Below are 17,766 nucleotides of genomic sequence, written 5' to 3' on the forward strand. Positions count from 1 at the left end.
GCAGCCCAGCCCAGACAGCTTCAACCACCCTCCCTAAAGAAAAGCCTCCTGCAGAGCCTCAGCCTCCGTCACCTCATCCTACTGAAAAAACACATACTGAGCCAAAAAGAATCCCAGTGCAAGGTCCAGCCGCACGTGCCTGGGCCGTACACCCTGCCGATGGCAAGGCTTGTTTGCCGCGTAGCTGAGGCATGAAGCAACCTCTAATTTTGTGCATTTTCATTCCAAAAGGCAGACTCCACAGTTACATTTCTTTATCCATACATGTGGTACATGTGGTACATGAAACTTTCTGCTCGGGGCAACACAACTGTGACAAAACAGGGCTTGTATGACAATTTAGAGTTGAAAAACGAAAGTAATCAAGAAAGATTTGGGGCTTTGAAGTCACAAAAAAAAGAGCGCCACTGATAGTCCACCCCAGTCTACCCCGATCACTGGGAATACAGTATCGGCTACATTATAATAAGACCTTGCCTGAATTCTCTTTAAATACTGCTGCTGAAATCGCTCACACTTAATACTGTTATCCCAATAACTATCTTGTCAGACAGCACTATCATTCCCCACCATGGAGAAAATGCAATCGCCTCATTATTTTCAGCAACAGTCAGCTGACGATGCTTATTTTCTTAATAAATTATTTGTCATAACTTAGTAACACTTTAAGCTACTATAAACTCATCTTGAAAGCGTACCACAATTTTAATCAGTTTCAAGCATCAGATGTTGGGTTTGATATTTATGATTGTTCTGACTCTGTTTCATTTAATGGCTCGTTTTGTCTATGAAAGCAAAGATAAGAAAGTTATCTAGGACACCCAATGTAAAGTCTCTAAATTAGAGGAAATTTCCTCTGTCACTGACTGTCGGATGCTAATAGCTGCTGTTACTATTTTCCATATGATACTGGGCAAGTGGTCTTAGAGAAGTATCCTTCATCCTATACAAAGCGGTCATCGAGTCAACTAACCAAGCGACTGTGCCCGTGCCGTTTCTAAAGGGGACATTCTTCTAAGTCCATTTTAATCCACAGGGAAAAAAAGTAATATATATCTCAAATAACTATAGTAAGAACTCAGCATGGTATTAGGAGGAGGTGAATGGGAATTATTTCTTTTTAAAGCCTCTTTTATAAGGATTCCCCATCAGCTTTTAATTAGCATGCCAGTTCCTATTCTGAGGTTCCTGATCACTTACAGCCCAGTTTGACATTCACCGAAGGCAACAAGACAGACTCCCTTGAACGCAGTGGGGTCTAGAGGGGGGCTTAGAGCCATGCAGAGAACTCTCTAGTACCAACACGAAGCCAATTGAGCAGGCCTTTGACGTCCAGCTCTGCATGTCAGCCCTTGGAAGAGTTTTCCTACAGAAGATGAGAAGAAAATCCGGACTTCCCGATTTGGGGCTATGTGAATGCATCATCTGTACTCAGCAGGTATAGCACTAATTTGTCTTTTGCTGTAGAGGAAAGTGAGATGATCTATCAACCTATTTGGTTTGACTATTTACACGTATTTCAAATCTTTGCTTACATAAAACTACAATAAAGTATTTTAGAACAGCGCATCTGCCAACATACATACAGTATTCTGCTAAAGGCAGATATATACCATAAGGTATATGCAAGATCATTAGTTAACTATGACAGGCGATTTACTGCGATTTATCTTTCAGGATCATCTCATTCACAAGGAAAATTAAGTGTCAGCCCCATCCATAACCTACACATACTGTCTAGATACTTGAAAACGGTAATAGGTTAAAGGATGCAGTAGACAACTCTCCAACACGAGCCAAAATATTTAACCCGAAACTTTTTGGAGGAGAACCTGAAAACATCAGTAGCCCAGCCAGAACTCCTACTAACATGGATTGCCAGGGGCTAATGAACATAAAAACCTTTTTACCTAGCACATAATTTTACTGTTGCTGGGAGAGCACTGCTCAGTCATTTCGGTACAGATCCAAGAAATTTGCTTCTTATGGTTTTGTCTCTGTTTGAGCCAGACACAAATTAAGGCTAAATTAAGAGCTGTGGTTCAAAACGATTCAGTGGAACGCAAGAACAAAGGTCAAAACTTAGATCTCTGCCCTGCAGGTGCACATCCTGAGCGCACAGCTAAATAGGGCCATCCACCTTCTGGGGACGACTGGCAAAATCGGGAGTGAAACGTTTGGGGTCTGATCCACGTACCACCTTACGTACCACCTCCTCCATTAGCAAACCCTGCCCAGCCAGAACGACATGCCTTGGGCTTCGCTATAGCGGCAGGCCAACAGTAGATCAGTCTCCAGTGACTCCACTAGAAATTAAACCATACCTTCCTCCACTTACAACAAAGGATGATGGATCGATCCAACAGGAGCTACCAAATTCATACAAAATATTTCGAACAGCTATTCCTCCTTACTCTCCCACCTCCAACTCTCCTTAAAAAAAAAAAAAAAAAAAAACAAAAAACAAACAAAACCAACCAACCAAACAAAAACCCAAAAAACCCCAGAGGTCGCAGGCCCCTGGGTTACTGAACCTTTAAAAGGATTTCCTGTACCCTGCAAAACAGGTGGAAAGCTCTAAAGCACAGCCTGGTGATTTAGTCTACACAAGCCAGATTCAAGATTTGGCCAAAAACCTTAAGTGAACCAACGTAACAGCTGCCACAAAAGCCGACAACCTCTAATCAATACCTTCCAGTTTAAGACAGAACAAACCGCCTCTCTGCAAAACATTCTTATGCCTGCAAAGAATAAATTACAACAAATTTAGGAAGCTCGAGTTTTGCTTGGCTTAAGAACCCCAGGCAGAGCCCCTAATTTTTCAACAGCAGCACATGCTTAACACAGAGCAGCAGTGAGGAAAGCAGTTGAGACACCTGTGAGATACCACAAAACACTTTGTAAAAAAAATAAGATATTCAACAAGGCTGCAGATACATGTGTGTTGCAAGAACTAACAAAGCTTAAAAATCATTGAAAATGTTAGCACAACGAGCACGAAAATATTGAATGTGTTAAAGTATTTTTGCATGACTTCATCCTAGATCTTTTTATTCCCTAATTTGACTCTGGTTTTTAGTCTAGATTATAAAGAAGATTTAAAACAGGGAGCTTTTTTCCCCTTCCAATGAAGGCTTTCCATTAATAAAAAGGAAACAAAGAAAATGAAGAAAGTGAGTAGTAAAACTTTTACAACATAATAAAATATATCAGAATCCCAGTGCAGCAGGATTGGAATTGTCTAAAGATGCTGAATTATGATCGGTTGTCATATAAAGTTCAGTCCAGAGTATTAGCAATCATATTCTCCAGCAACACGTATATAATTGGGAGATCTTCATAATAACCCTCAGTTTTAAAGGCTCATAAAAACCGCGTTTTACTCGTAATTTGCAGGAGGAAAGAAGAATTCTTAAAGGAAAGTAACATCTTTTTCTCAGTAAGACTTTGAAGACAATACACTCTGTATTTTAAAGCAAGCAACCCTAAAAGCTCTCTTTTTCTTTCACCATTTTCGGTGGGGTATTATACAAACATTCAGTTTAAAAAGATAAATACATATCTATAGCACACACACTAGAAAGAAAATTAGTATCACGTAGAGAGGAACCCTCTGAAAGTATATTGGAAGCAAAGCATATTACATTACTTTTAAATCCAAGTACAGAGGTACTTTAAGGTAAATATCTTGATGTAACATTGTAACCAACGGCAAACCAACAGTAAAACAGCTATGGCACTCACACACAGACAAAAAAGAAAGGATTTACTACATTTATCCACCTCCAAAATATAGCACGAAAATAATTACAAAAATATTATCAGCACTTGACACTCGCGGTAGACTCCCAAACCTCTACATTTTCTCAATTTCTCCCCTGACAATCTAAAACAAAATCCTTTCAGTTTGTTAGAGAGTCAAGTACCGAGTGCCATAAACTTCCAATTACCCCAGCCACTTTTGAGCTTCCGAAGGCAAAGTTGTGGTAATGAATAGGATGCTGAAGTTTCTGTGTGGAATAGTAAAATACAACCTGTCATCAAACCCAGATATTTTATCTTTATACTTTTGCCAGAGTAAAGACTTTTTGTAAATAAAATGTGTTTGTTTTCAAATAAAGCTACTTCAAGCTGTTTTGGGAAGCACAGTAAGTAATAGTAATAATAATAACAACAATTTCCATTTGGATTTCAAAACCCGATGAAACAAAACCAGCACATGTCAAGCCTAGTGTTTTCCTACCTGGAACAGGTAAGGACCAGCTCTCAAATGCCACCTTGGGATAGTTCAGACTAGTAATCCCGTTCATGTTTAGATGAGACACCAGCATGAACAAGAAAGAAAAAGTAAAAAAGAAAAATCTACCCTGTCCTTCTCTTCTTCTGTTAGCAACGCCTACAGCAGTGGTTAAGACCCGGTAAGCAAGGCGAGGACCCGGAGGACCAGACTAAGCCAGACCCGCTGCGAGAGAGGAAGAGGTTTAAGCGGAGACTTACTGCTTGCCATGTGACTGGGGGAGGTGTGCTGCCCGTTGGGTGTGCTGGAGGTGAGGTCAATGGCCATGCCGGCGTGCTCCCTCTCGGGCGAAAGCTCATTGTCACCTGCTTTCACAAAACAAGTCCCCCGTAAGTTTCCATCCCCTTCTTCAGCAGAGCAACACAACGATTAACAAGTACGACTCGCTCGCTCCCTTCGCCCTTCCCTCCTTTACCAGCGGGCTCTTCCACAGCCTGTAAAAACTGGACTCTCAGGGGCCACAAGTAAACATTTGACTGGCTGATTTTAAGAGCCCCCCCCAAACCTGCTGTCACTCGTCTCCTACACACACACCTGTGACAAACCCAAACCTCGCCCCAGCTGCTTTCTCTCAGGAGAAGTTAGGGTTACTTTTCTACTTGCAGACACCAAAAATTGGGGCTGGGCAGGAGAAGACTGAAGTAGCACTTTAACATATAGACCTTCTCCCCCAAAGCTCTCGGGCAGTTAAACAAAGCACTTAACTAAGACATTTTGCCCTGACACAGAAAACAGGAGAAATGCATAGTGAAAGGCATAAAAAGTTTTTGGTTGCAATTTGAATTTCCGAAGATGAACTCTCTCTCATTTGCAAAGTTCATTCATCCTCACTAAGTATTTAAACCTAGAGCTACTCACCCATGCACCCCTCCCCATGCATTCTTCAGTCACACACAAAGTTTATGTTTAAATGCTATTAATTCAGCGCCATCTCAATGCAAAGACCATACACAAGGAAGCTAAAGTTTCAGTGCCTGCATTATAGAAAGGATAGTGGGAAAAGGAAAGTAATTCAGAATAATCAAATGAAATGACTACTTACATGTTATATATCCATCAGCAGCCTCTGCTTCCATAGTCAAAGTGCAGTGCTGCAAGGCAGAAAAGTACACCCTCAAAGACGCCTGTCAGTATCAACCATTAAATGATTAAACTTACTTAAAGCCCTAAGTAGTTGCCCATTTTACTGCTGTTGCAACCATTGCCTAGAGAAACACACAAGTGTACTGCATGTGCTCATTTGCAAATCACTGAACTCTTCCTGCAAACCATCTGAGTAGAGAAATTCAGCTGCCTCCTGGGCAGGTGGCACTGGGATCATCTTGGTCTGACCATACCCCTTCTCTGTCCCCCGCTCGCATTTTTACCTGATCTGAGAGTTTTTTCCCCAACTTTCCACTTGTTTTGTTCAAGCGGGGATGGTAATGCTTTATCAATTATCAGCTCTCACAGCCAGAACAGACTTTGAGGAGATGGATACAATTAACAATTGCTCTTTTCACACGCGCTCCAAGAGACTCCATCCTCATCTAAACAAAATAAAGCCCTCCCGTGTCCGTTCCCCTCTGAGAGAGTTATTACAACTCTTTGTCTCACACCACCGTACACACCTGTACACGCACCTGTTCACTCTAACCCTATTTATCTGCCACAGCATGGGGCCGAACGTCACACTTAATACTCCCAGATCATGCATTTTGTGGCGTGAAGCAATCTTAAAGTTTCTGGAAGCACTCTGCTGACACAGAACAAGCTATTACTTTCCAGAAACCCAAGTAACTGTATAGAATGACACCCCCTAGCTATCATTTGATATATATTGAGGGGGGAAAAAAAAAAACGAGAGAGATCAATAATCATAACTATGTTCTTTTAAGTGGAAAAGTTAAGAATCTGACATGACCAGAGGAGAATTTTATTTCCTCTCTCCCTCCACGGCCTCTTTTTTGCCTTTAGTTTCAAAACTCTCACTGCACCAGGCAGCTAAATTATTCACAATGAGCCATTTCTGTATTGATCGCCAAGTATATTTAGCCCTGGCTCCTGGAATTTCTCCATTACTTACTGGAAAACAGGCAGCTTCACTTCTTGTCTCCAAAACCACTTCCCTCCCCCTCCCTTAACCCGCTTTCCTTCCCCCCCCACCCCGCCTTTCCCCCAATAAATAAATACTTTTCTCTGTGTTCTTCTTTGGTATAAAGCAGATCAAATTCCCAAGGCATTCAGCACATAACACTTAAATTTCAACCTGCCCAGCTGCTACCAAACTCTCTTCAATTACTGATTTCCACACGACTCTTAAAAAGAAATCTCCAAAAAAAAGTTTTCAAAACAGGTAAGCCGCTTCCTCAAGCCCTTCAAAATTACCTTATCTTCCCCCTAGTCCAGGTAGGCAGGCACACACTGAGAAAAAGAAAGAAACATCAGAAGCAACAGGGAAAGATCATCCCAGCCAATGAAGTGGAAGGAAAGAAAGGGGAGGAAGGGAGGAGGAAGAGAAAGAAAGACAAAAAGAAACACAGAAACATCCATAACCGAAATTAAAACACGGTTTGATTTTTATTTTTTATTTCTTCAAGGGGGAGAGGAGGAGGAAGAGGAGGGGGAAAAGAAAAAAGTTTGGTCACCATTTTTAGGCTGGTGATGGCAAACCCCAGCTGCTAAGCCTCTCTCCCCACAACGAATGGAGAGAGTGAGTTCTGCTCGGGCTGAAGACACAGCAAGATGGGGAAAGTTTAAAGAATATAATTTTTAAAAGAAAGGGGGAGAGAGAGGGAGAGAGAGAAAGGGGGGGGAGAGGGGGAGAGAAACCCGCCCCCGGCACTTACAGGTGGGGCATGCGGAGCCGGGCAGCCCCGGGGACGAGCCGGCGGGGAAACTCGCTCAGGAATGGCACATACTTTGAAGGAAGATGAAGAACAAAAAAAAAAAAAAAAGGGAGAGAGAGGGAGAGGGAGAGGGAGGGAGGTCAGCCGGTGCTACAGCAATGCGATTAACCAGCGGGGAAAGAGAGAGAGGAGAGAGAGAGAAAAACTTGATCCACCGGTTCGTTACGAATCGGCACGAAAACGGGGGGGAGAGGAGGGGACGCGGGGAGGGATGGGGTGAGGGGATTTGGGGAGGGATGGGGTGAGGGGGGGCCCCGGCAGGCGCACTCACACCCCGCGCAGGAAACCTAGGCCAACTTCCCCGGAGTGCTGCTCCGGCCCTGGGCGACACCGGGCTCCGCGCCTCATCCCTGCCTCTCCCCGCCCACACCACAACCTGTCAAAGTCATGGAAGTCCTGCCTCATTTTTCCTTTTATTTTATTTTTTTTCTCCCTTTCCCTTCCACACCCCCACTCCGCTGCCTCTCCCCCCCCCGTCTTCCCGCCGCCGCCGCCTCAGGCCGCAGCCCCCCGGGGGCCCGCAGGTGGCGGCGGGCGCTGAGGGAAATGGCAGTTGGGGCCGGCGCTGACTAACGGAGCGGGCGAGCCCCCCCCCGGCACACGCACACCCACCCCCGCCGCCCCTCTGGGATGCATTTTGGGGGGCTTTTTGGTGGTTTTTGCGGTTTTTTTTTTTTTTTTTTTGGGGGGGAAGGCTGACAGCAACAAGTCATTGGAGCCCACCCCGTGCGGGACCCCTCCACACACACACACAGCGACACACAGACAGAGCCCCGCCGTCCCCGCAGCCGCCTCGCACACCGGACGGAGCTGTCCTCCCCACCAGGGAAAGAAAGACCGGGGTGAGGGAGGAGGAGGAGGAGGAGGGGGGTGAGGGAGGAAGGGGGGGGGGGGGAGGAGAAAAAAAAAGGCAAAAGAAAGAAATAAAAAGAAGCCAGGCGCAGATTTACCTCAGCCGCGCAGGCAGTGAATCACTTCCATCACCCTTTTGTTTGTGTTTTTATTAGTGTCGGCTCTCTCTGCCTAGTGGAGGTGTGTTTGTGCACGGCAGTTGGCTATGGAAACTAAGGCAGTGGAGCTGTAGCTAAGGGTAATCCTGTTTTTACTTCCTCCATCTTCAGAGAGCAGGGTTAGCCTGGGACAGCTGGTCAAACCCCGAGAAACCGATCCGGCGGCGGCGGCAGCCGCACGCCCGCACTCACTCACTCACTCACGGACACACACGGACACGGACACGCGCGCTCGCACCGCACACGCGCGGCCGCTGCGCGCGCGCGCACCACTCCCCCCCCCCCCCGCCCCGCTTCCTCCTCCACGCGCGCGCGCCGCCCCAGCCGCCCCGCGGCGCCTCACCCAAAGGGCCGGCGCGGCAAGCGCGCGGCGAGGGAGGGAGCGCGGGGGGGGGAATGTGAGGGGAGGGGGGGCGCGGGGGGCGGGTGCCCGCGCCGGCAGGGCCGCTCAGCACGCTCGGCAATCGATTAGAGGACAAGTGCCGCCGCCACCGCCGGCTGCGCTCCGCGCCTCACGCGGACGGACACACGCGCCGCCCCCTCAGGGCACCGCCGCGTCCCCCCCTCGCCCCTCGCCCCCCCCCCCCCCGCCGCGGGCACCGGGCTACCCCGCGTCGTCCCCCCCCCGCTCCTCCTCCCCTCAGGAGCGGCAGCCGCTGGGCCGCCGCCGCCGGGCGGGTGAAGTTGCCGGCGGAGTCATGATTCAGCACTTCTATTTTTAACCGCCGGGCGGCCGCGGGTGCGCAGCGCCCGCCGCCCTTCGCCGCGGCCGGTCCCGCCGGTATTGGCTTTGCTCTAATTACCGCCGCGGTGGGAGGGCGAGGGGCGGCGTAAAACCGGAGGGGAAGGGCTGGGAGCTGCCGTGCTCGTTATCTAACTGAGCATTGGGAGTACGTGTGAGGTAATTTCTTTCTCTTTTTGTTAAGTGTTACGCTTAGAGAGAAAGCCCGGTTAAAATAAAAGCCTTTCCGCGCTATTTTTTTCCCCGGTGTGGTGGGGAAAGCGGGGAAAACCCAGCATTATTCCCCTGAGGAAAACCCTTGCTCCGCCTCACAGCCGAGGGTGAAGTAACGCCTCCAGCTGCCCCCAGCCCGGGGGCCTGACCCAAACCCACCCACGTCCACACCGAGGCAGCGCCCGGCCTCTTCGGTGCCAATGGCGAACACTTGACGTGCTTTCTCGTGGGAGCTTTCCCTTGCCTTCGACAGGGCTTCGATCAGGGCAAGAGCAGCATCCTTTTTCCTCCGAGCATCCCTTCGTTGAAGCTGAACTGCTGGGTGATGGTGACAGCAGTAATGCCATTATTAGGCACCAGAGTTAACGGTCCATTAAGAAGTTGTGGTTGCGTATGTCATGCATTATATACACAGCTATTATTAAATTTAAATTTGGAAAGTTAAGCACACAAACACTAGGAAGCATCGGCTGACCATACACCCTCGAGCCTTTTCACCCAACAGAGCAGCCGACAGGAATAACAGGGAGTTATCCTTTATTTTCACCGGTACCGAAGAGGAATAACACACACATTTTGCCAGCGAGTTTCAGACATGCACTGACGAGAGTACCTTCATCACTACACACCCACATTCTTTGTGTATCAAGAGCCTGCAAAGGCTCTAGGTACCTGTAAGTTTTGATTTCAAGCAAAATTTTAACTACAGCCTCAACTCTTGCTCCAGCTACTCGCGAGCGCAATACTGTTGTTAGAGGCAGTAAAGTAAAACCCAGGTCTTATTAGCTCAGCCGCTGCGCATCAAACGACGTTCTGCTTTGTAGTGGCAGAGCCACCCTGTCCTGAGAGAGGGAGACAAACTCCACTTTCAAAAAAAACATTAAATTATTCACTGAAGTTAATAAACAGCTCTCTCCCCAGCGCTACAAATTTTAGCCAATTAGTCATTACGCCACATCTGTGAAGTGGGTTAATTTAACTCTTCTCGTTTTGCATAGGAAGGAGGCAGAAAGGTTAGGGGACTGGCCCAAGGCCACAAAGAGCACTCAGAGCTGAGCCTAGAAAGCAGACTTCTTGTTTCCCACGCCTACGTTTCAACAACTAGACTTGGCTTGCCTACATCAGAAAATAGACTGGCGTAGCTATAGCTGTGTAATTATACCGTAACAGTTTATGCCGGAATAACTCTCCTTGCGGACATTCTCCTCCAGATGGAAAGTGACTTCCCAAAAGCTGTCCAAATGAATTCACTCAACAGCACACACTTCGGGTTTTGCCTTCCCCCCCCCCCCTTCATTTTGGGGGGTCAAAATTCCTGAGATGCGGGTCTCAGCAGCATTTTGAAGCCTTTGATCACTTTTACAGACCATTGAAAAGCAGGGACAAATGCAAAACATGTCATTGAAATGCTACAAGTCTTGTTGTCAAGATTTTTATGGTGCTTTTCATCAAAATGTTGAAAACTGAAAACTTCCAGCTGGCTCTCCTTACAGGTAATAATTTAATAGCTAACAGCTTTTCTCCCAAGGCTGCTGGAACCTGCTTGAGCCATGGAAGCTGATGGGAAAAGCCAGACCCATCCTCTACAGTAATTATTTCTGATTTTTTAATCCTGCTGCTCCGTAAGCTTTCAAAACCAAGTGAAGCTGTGAAAACAAGGAGGAGTGACCAAAGGAAAGGGCAGGGAATACAGTGAAAGGGTTTGCCTTTAAAAACAGTCTTGTTAACTCCAAGGACTGCAGAGATGAGCGCATCTTCACTACAGCAACACGGGGGTGAATCACTGGTTTCAATGCAAAACTCAGCTCGGGGGCTGCAGCGAGAGCTCCACAGTGATTAACATCAACCACGCACCTGCCCCCAAATGATACTCAGCAGAGCAGCTGCGAAGGTCTTGAGGACCAAGTGATGGTTTGGGGATCAGGAGACCAAGGCCGACATCCAACTATGGGCAGAGGTCCTCCACGTAATTTCAGCTAAGTCATCATTTCTCTGCATTTCCGTTCTCCCGTTTCTAAAATGCAGTGAATAATCCAATGAGAGTTTTCCTTCTGCCGAGCAATGCCCCAAGAGCAATTCTCAGCTTTGCTGAGGGCTTCTGCCACATTACAGGGCTCACTTGAGCACACCTCTGAAAGAGCCACCTCTGGAGCTCCCGTGACCAGCCCTTTTCCACCGACGAGACCTAAGCAGCCTTCACACAGCCCTGCCTGCCCCAGCGCCCCGCCACACGAGCCCAGCTGCCCCGGGGATGGCAGGCTGTGCCGACAGCCACCTGCTCTTGAGATCTGCCGTGTCCTTCCTCAGTCTCCATGGGCCTCAGTTCTCCTCCCGTGGGCTGGAGATAACAGAGTTCCCCCATCTCACAAGGACCCTGGGAGGAGAATTTAATTCCTTATCGCTTACCAGTAACGTGCTTTGATAGGTCAGTGATGGGCTCAGCCCGTTTTCAGCAAAATATTCAAACATTTAACCCATATATATGTGTGCATATGCACATGCCTGTATGTGAGAATTATTATTCAAAGCAACCATAATGGTTTTATGTAAATTCTGGTTTAAATTATCTAATCCTCCTTTTTTATATGCCTGTATAGGGTCAAGGTATTCTAGGAGTTGACTCCCAAGAATCTTGTATTAGGTATTCACATAAATAATAGCTCGTCACAGCATAAGCTCCAGATTTATTTATACTTAGCAAATTAAAAAAGACATATCTAACACACTGTTGCCTTGGGCAGCTATGAACGCCACAGAGCAGCAGACCCCGGCATCATCTTTCTTGCCTTTAGACTGAACCCTCTCTTCTCTACCCACAGAAGGGGCACTTTGAAGACAAACTGGATCAAATCCCAATATACTTTGAAGAGGACAAATGTAGACCTTTCTTTACTTAACTGTGCGTTGGGCAATCCAAAACCCATATAAGCACTAATCTATTCATTATTCCATCTCCTCCTCTTTACTACAATAAAGCACTGTTTTATGCTTATATGCAACAATAAAGAGACCTATAAAGAAAATAATGAACATCCTTTAATATCTTCAGAGCATACCCTATTAATTTTAAAAGGGACACAACATACTGTACCCCTTGTATTTCACCAAGATAAAAGCCTATAGATTAATTCCTATTAAAACAGTTGGTATTTTCAGGACATGCAGATGTAATTTATGGAGGGGCACAATACTCATAATAGCTCAAAGGCCACAGAAACTGTAGATCTGTGTCTGTTACTGTAGTTGTACAGGCATTCATTGTACAGAGAGCAGTTGAAAAGGCAGAGTATGTAATCTGAATACTAAATTTGTGAATAGTTTCTCACTTGGGCTGGTTAGGGTTTTCAAGAGCAGCGGATGCTTTGTGGGGGACTTTGTAAAACATTCTGCTAATATATCACATGGTTGCTGTATTTTATTCTCTTATCTTTACTGTTAGAGCTTTATTCACGAAGACACGATACTCAGTTCTTAAAAGGGCACCAGCTCCTGCTCTGTACTTGCCACCTGAATTCAGTGTGCTCTGTGTGAGACAATTTTCACAAGTGTTTCTTCTTCTATACAGTGGACAACTTTAGGTGTATATAACCCAAAAGTATACAAGAAACAAAGATCCCTTCCCTCACCCCCCTGTATTCCAACTGCTATATCCAAGTTACTTGGAAAATAGTATTATATTTTCTGTTTTATTGTCAATAATAACAGTGTACAGGTTTTCTCTTTTATTATGGAGATATAAATGTATATGGATATATCACTTATGATTAAGGGCAATTCTAAACCGTCCTAACAAAATTTAATTATGACAAGAGCTACTAACAGAGAAGCCTTGAACCTGGGATCATTTTTATTCTTTGCTTGTACAGCACCTAGCACAATGGGGATTTATGCACGACCTAGCTTCCCGCTTAGTACTTCAACAAAAATAAGAATTAACTCTTGCTTTGCTTATGGCTGGAAATCACAGTACCAACAGAATTACATATATCCAATACGGAACAGTGAACAACACAGAATTATGAAGTTCATGAAGCAGCTGATACAAAAGTGTACTGGATTTATTTAAGTTACTGGAGTTGGTGGGGGCATTTAGGCAGATAGACAGTTGTTACTTGAGCTGAAATTTGGTAAAACTATAAATTAACCTAAAGGTTGAATCTCAAAAGGTCGAAAGTTTCTAGTTCGATTTGAAGGGGCTTCTACAATAGAGAAGGCTTGCATAAGCACCTTTCCAGAGGCTACCAAATTAGACTGCAAACATCACGGGAGCAGGTCTTGCAAGGCTTCTGACACTTAACTTCTAGGTTCAGCCAGATAGACTACAGCTATATTCATAGTTCTCATCTTGGGTGAAAGATAGAATGGATAAGGCCACCCTGTGCGTACGTTTCTGAACTTGAAAAGAGTTTCCACTACAGCTCTTTAAAGCTTGGTAAAGAGATGAGATGTAAGGGCATTTTCTCTTTGAATCCATCCTACCTGTCAGCGTGCAGCATGGGCCAGTGGCTCCCTGGGGGCCAGGAGCCACAGCGGTGCCCCAGGGCAGCACAGCAGGAACCTCATCAGCCAGGGTCCATCCCACAACCCCCAACAAGGGAGTAGGGCAGGCTGGAGATGATGGCCAGGTCTAAGCAAGAGCCCTGATCTTCAGGCCAGTCCCCAGTGATGAGGCAGGTCTGAGGTCAAGCCAAGAAGTCAATCTGCAGGTCAGGATCAGCAAGGTCCGTGGCTCGGCAGGGGCACAGCTATAGCCAAGCAAGAGACCAGCACTCCTCCAATATAGCCCAAGAAAGAACAAAGCACAGAGCTGAGCTTAAATGGGCTCCTGGCCCAATGGCAGGAGTGCGGGTGGAGGGCCCAGCTGAGGCCCATCAGGGTCATTAAGGTCTGTTAGTGCCTTCAGGGTCCTCGCACTGCCAACCCGGCTTCAACTCTGAACAACCATGGGTAAGCGTTTTCAAACAGGGAAACAAAGAGCTGACCTTACCATGAAGTTAGTCTAACTGACGGCGCACGCTCTTGCTCAGCCGGAGCTGTGGGGCATCCCACTCCTCCTTCGCTGGAGAGTGACGCTGTGCACGTGGGAAGTACCGGCATGTTTTAAGCTCACGTCTCGCCTTACCTTGCAGGAGTTTGCAGATCTCCCTGCAAGTTAAACCGTCCATTTTCCCCGATTCTACCTGGGTGGCTGCATGATTTCCCTCAGGGTCCCAGGGCCTTTCTTCAAAACACCTGAAGGATGTCCTCTTTATTCATTTCACTCCTCACTCACCACATTTCCAAAAACACCACCACCCCTGTTCAGCGTGCATAGCTACAAAAAAGTCAGCACGGATTTACTGGCGTGTACTTTTCCCTCATTAGTCCTTGTCCCTATTCCTTCACCACTTTTCCATCATCAGGCTGGTGCTCGTAGGGAGGCGGGGAGAGGCGGTGGTGCGGGGTCCAAAAGTAGTTGCTGTGGTGGTCAGGGACTGAGCAGCGAAAGCCTCTTTCAGGCTGACAGCAGCTCCTGCAGGTGCGCGGCTCTGCAACGTGACCTGATCCAGGGGACAGGCGCGGCCGTCACAGGCCAGGGGAGCAGGGCAGGGGTCGGTTAGTCCCCTCTGTGCTGCTCGGCGCAATGCATGGACTCAGCGCGAGCGGTTCCGTGTGAAGTAAACGAGTGGGACAGAGCTGGAGTCACTTCACGGTGCACCTCGTATGCACCTCCTTCTCCGTCCCCAAGGGACAAGCGCATCACCTTGGTTGGACTCCATGATCTTAAAGGTCTTTTCCAACCTAAATGATTCTATGATTCTGTAAGTACCGCCTCTGCAGCAAGCGCTGGTGTGAAAAGCTGCCATCCAAACCAGTCTTTGATCGTTGCAGAAATGGGATGTCGTCAGAGTCTCATGAGTAATGAAGTCAGAACATAAAACTGTCTGAGAAAACAAAAACGCCCAGCCCTCCACCTCCAGAAGCGGCACAGCTGAGCCAAAGGCTGACACTGTCATCTCAGAGGTGAAGGACAGCCTGGGGACTAAGCCTAAGTCTGGACTGTGGATGACTCGCTTCCAGTTCCTTGCTTTGGAGGAGGATATTCATGTCCCCCTCCATTTACAAGGGGCATTCTGCTATAGGCACTTTGTTTACCTTCCTGTTCCTCGGCTGCTTCTGGAGCCCATGGAAAAGACTGATGCGTCCGGATTGCAACTCCAAGCACCAAAATTAGATTCCTGCTCGTAGGCACTCTCCAGAGGAGCACTTCCTTCTCTACACAGGGAGGCTGGAGATAGCAGCTGGCTAAATTAGTTACTTACAGTGGGTGAATATCCCCCATCATGCTTCCGTTCTTCACCTAGAAAATAAAGCTGACGGTATTTCTTCTCTTTTGTCGACTGCGTGGAGAATCACGGGCACCTCAGCTAGAGGGGCAGGGCCACAGGATACAGCTGTGACGGAGGCCCTGCGAGTGTGCAAGAGAGAGACATCTAAAAAACAGGGGGTTTATGCCTTTTCTGTGCCCGTAAGCCAAGTGTCATCATAGAAGTGTCCTGGTGTTTGATTGTGAAAATACAGTCACCTTAAATTAACTGGCCACATAATCAGTTTTAAAGTGGAGCCAGGTTAACTTTGATTCCCACAAGCAACAATTTAGAGCATAAAAATAAAACATTAGCGTCATTTTACGCTACTCTCAGTGTCACATTAAACAACGTTTGACCACAGCCTTTTAAAACTGCATGTTAATTTTTATTGCGAAGCGTTCCGCTGTCTCGCTCCAGCACCAGAGCTGATGGAGTGCTCCACAGCCTTTTTTTAGGAGACTGATTCATTCAGTGGTAGAGGATTTCTTCATTTTTCAAAGTTTTATTTATTGTTCTCATTTTACTGCAGGAAAGGAATAACATTTCTCTACATCCAGACATTACCCACACATAACTGTGCAAGCAAAGAAAACATAACTTCATTCTTGTGGTTTGAAAATGCCTCCTTTTCCCTGTTTATTTGTTTGTTTTTAAGAGGAAGGCGTTTCCATTTTTTAGTTCTCCTTTGGGGATTTAAATTAATGAAGGCATCATTCGGTCTCTATATTAAAAAGACAATCTCTTACTCCCAGGTACTGCCAATACACTGTCATTTTTTTCTGAAATCTGGAAGAACAAATGTTACTTTCTGCTTATCAGCAACATGAGGGATTCTTCTAATTAAGATTCTGGGTGGTGGAATGATGGCTTCAGATGATGTCATTTTATCAGGTATCTTTTCTTCACTGCACAGGACTGAGCTTAATATCAACAGAAATTCTCCTACTGTCGACGGTTGGACACGATGATCTTAGAGGTCTTTTCCAACCTTAATGATTCTATGATTCTATGATTCTATGACTTCAGCTGAAAAGACCCTATCTAAAATCTACAAAAGTAAAAAAAAAAGATTCAACTTTTACAGCATTATGAATGAGGACATAAATAGAAAAACCTTTGCAGATGTTATCATCATCTTTGTCTTAAAAATTCTTCTCTGAATTGCTTTTGCCACTTTAATGCATCTGTACACAGCTAAAGAGCGTTCTTCTCATAATAAAACTTTCCTCGTGCAAAACACTCACAGAGTTTATTATGAAGCCCTATGGAAGTACCAGGTCTCAGCTTACTCATTGCATTAGAAAGGCAAACGCTTTTCATAGTGGCTTGCTGCCGGTTTGGGTTTGTTGGGATGTTTTTTAATTCAACAAGAGTATAATTTTACATTCAGCTCTGAAGTTTGGTTAAAAATAGCTATTGAAAACAATCCTTAAAATCTGAAGATGTTTTCCATGGAAATTGTATCCAAAGTAGCTATAAGTCTTTAGCGTTGGCTTGATCTTCAAGTGATTTCTACGCTATATTGAGTTACCTTAATTGGCTGACGACAAAATCATGACCCTCCAGCGAGGTTGTCCTAGATGGCTCGTTCAAGACTTTTGTACCTTTGCACATATGACCCTTTGAACTAGTGTTTGTCTGGCTGTAGATGGTGGCTGCTTCTTTTGTAAGACAAAGGAGCTCTGTTGAAAACCCTCCCTTAGTTGTCATTGCCCTAAAATCAGAGATACTGAAAGAGGAAAAACTAAGACGACGACTTCTCTAAGAATTATTATCTGTGGCTGCTCTTGAAGTAGACAGAGCTATGAAAAAACCAAAATGCCAAACTGTGGGGCTGACCTCACATTTCTCCATGGGAATGATTTTTTTTCATTGCCTCCTTTAAGAGGTAGTTTCTTACTTTAGATAAGGGAAGCTCCATCAGCTGCTTCATAGAGCAAAACTGACACCCACTGGCCACCCCCAGTACTTGAAACATTTGGAGCTATTGAGCAATCCTTGCTTCAGGGCAGAGCAGGAGAAAGGAGAGGTGGATCAACCTTCTAGCTCACCTCAGCCCTTCTTCCTTCGAGCGCACGACCTCAGCCTTCTCAGCGGCAGCCCCGAAACCCACTGCCACGAAGCGGGAGGATGCGTCACGCAACGCTCAGGCTCCCTTTGGCTCCTTAGGGAATCAGTCATACAAACTCCTCTTACGTGACAAATGACAGGGCTCCCATCCCTTTCTGTAGGAAGATGGACCAGCTCTACCGACCGTTTTCCCCCT

The 17,766-nt window shown here is 46.1% G+C and overlaps 1 protein-coding gene across 2 annotated transcripts in view; it reads right to left on the reverse strand.

Moving 5' to 3' along the window:
• The window catches only part of IKZF2 (IKAROS family zinc finger 2), a 109,457-nt gene extending 102,786 nt beyond the window's left edge, over window positions 1-6,671 (reverse strand). The window contains exons 1-3 of one of the 2 annotated variants that reach the window (XM_075153734.1): window positions 6,665-6,671; window positions 5,340-5,388; window positions 4,498-4,602 (exon numbers count right to left, since the gene is read on the reverse strand). In XM_075153734.1, coding sequence (XP_075009835.1) covers window positions 4,498-4,602; window positions 5,340-5,373 — 139 coding nt within the window. In that variant the 5' untranslated portion in view covers window positions 5,374-5,388; window positions 6,665-6,671. Of the gene's footprint in view, window positions 1-4,497; window positions 4,606-5,339; window positions 5,389-6,664 lie in introns of those variants that run through there. The other variant, XM_075153735.1, reaches the window with a different exon arrangement.
• Between the last annotated feature and the right edge of the window lie 11,095 nt (window positions 6,672-17,766).

This window comes from Calonectris borealis, chromosome 6 (assembly GCF_964195595.1).
Source record: "Calonectris borealis chromosome 6, bCalBor7.hap1.2, whole genome shotgun sequence".
Classification (NCBI taxonomy): domain Eukaryota; kingdom Metazoa; phylum Chordata; class Aves; order Procellariiformes; family Procellariidae; genus Calonectris; species Calonectris borealis.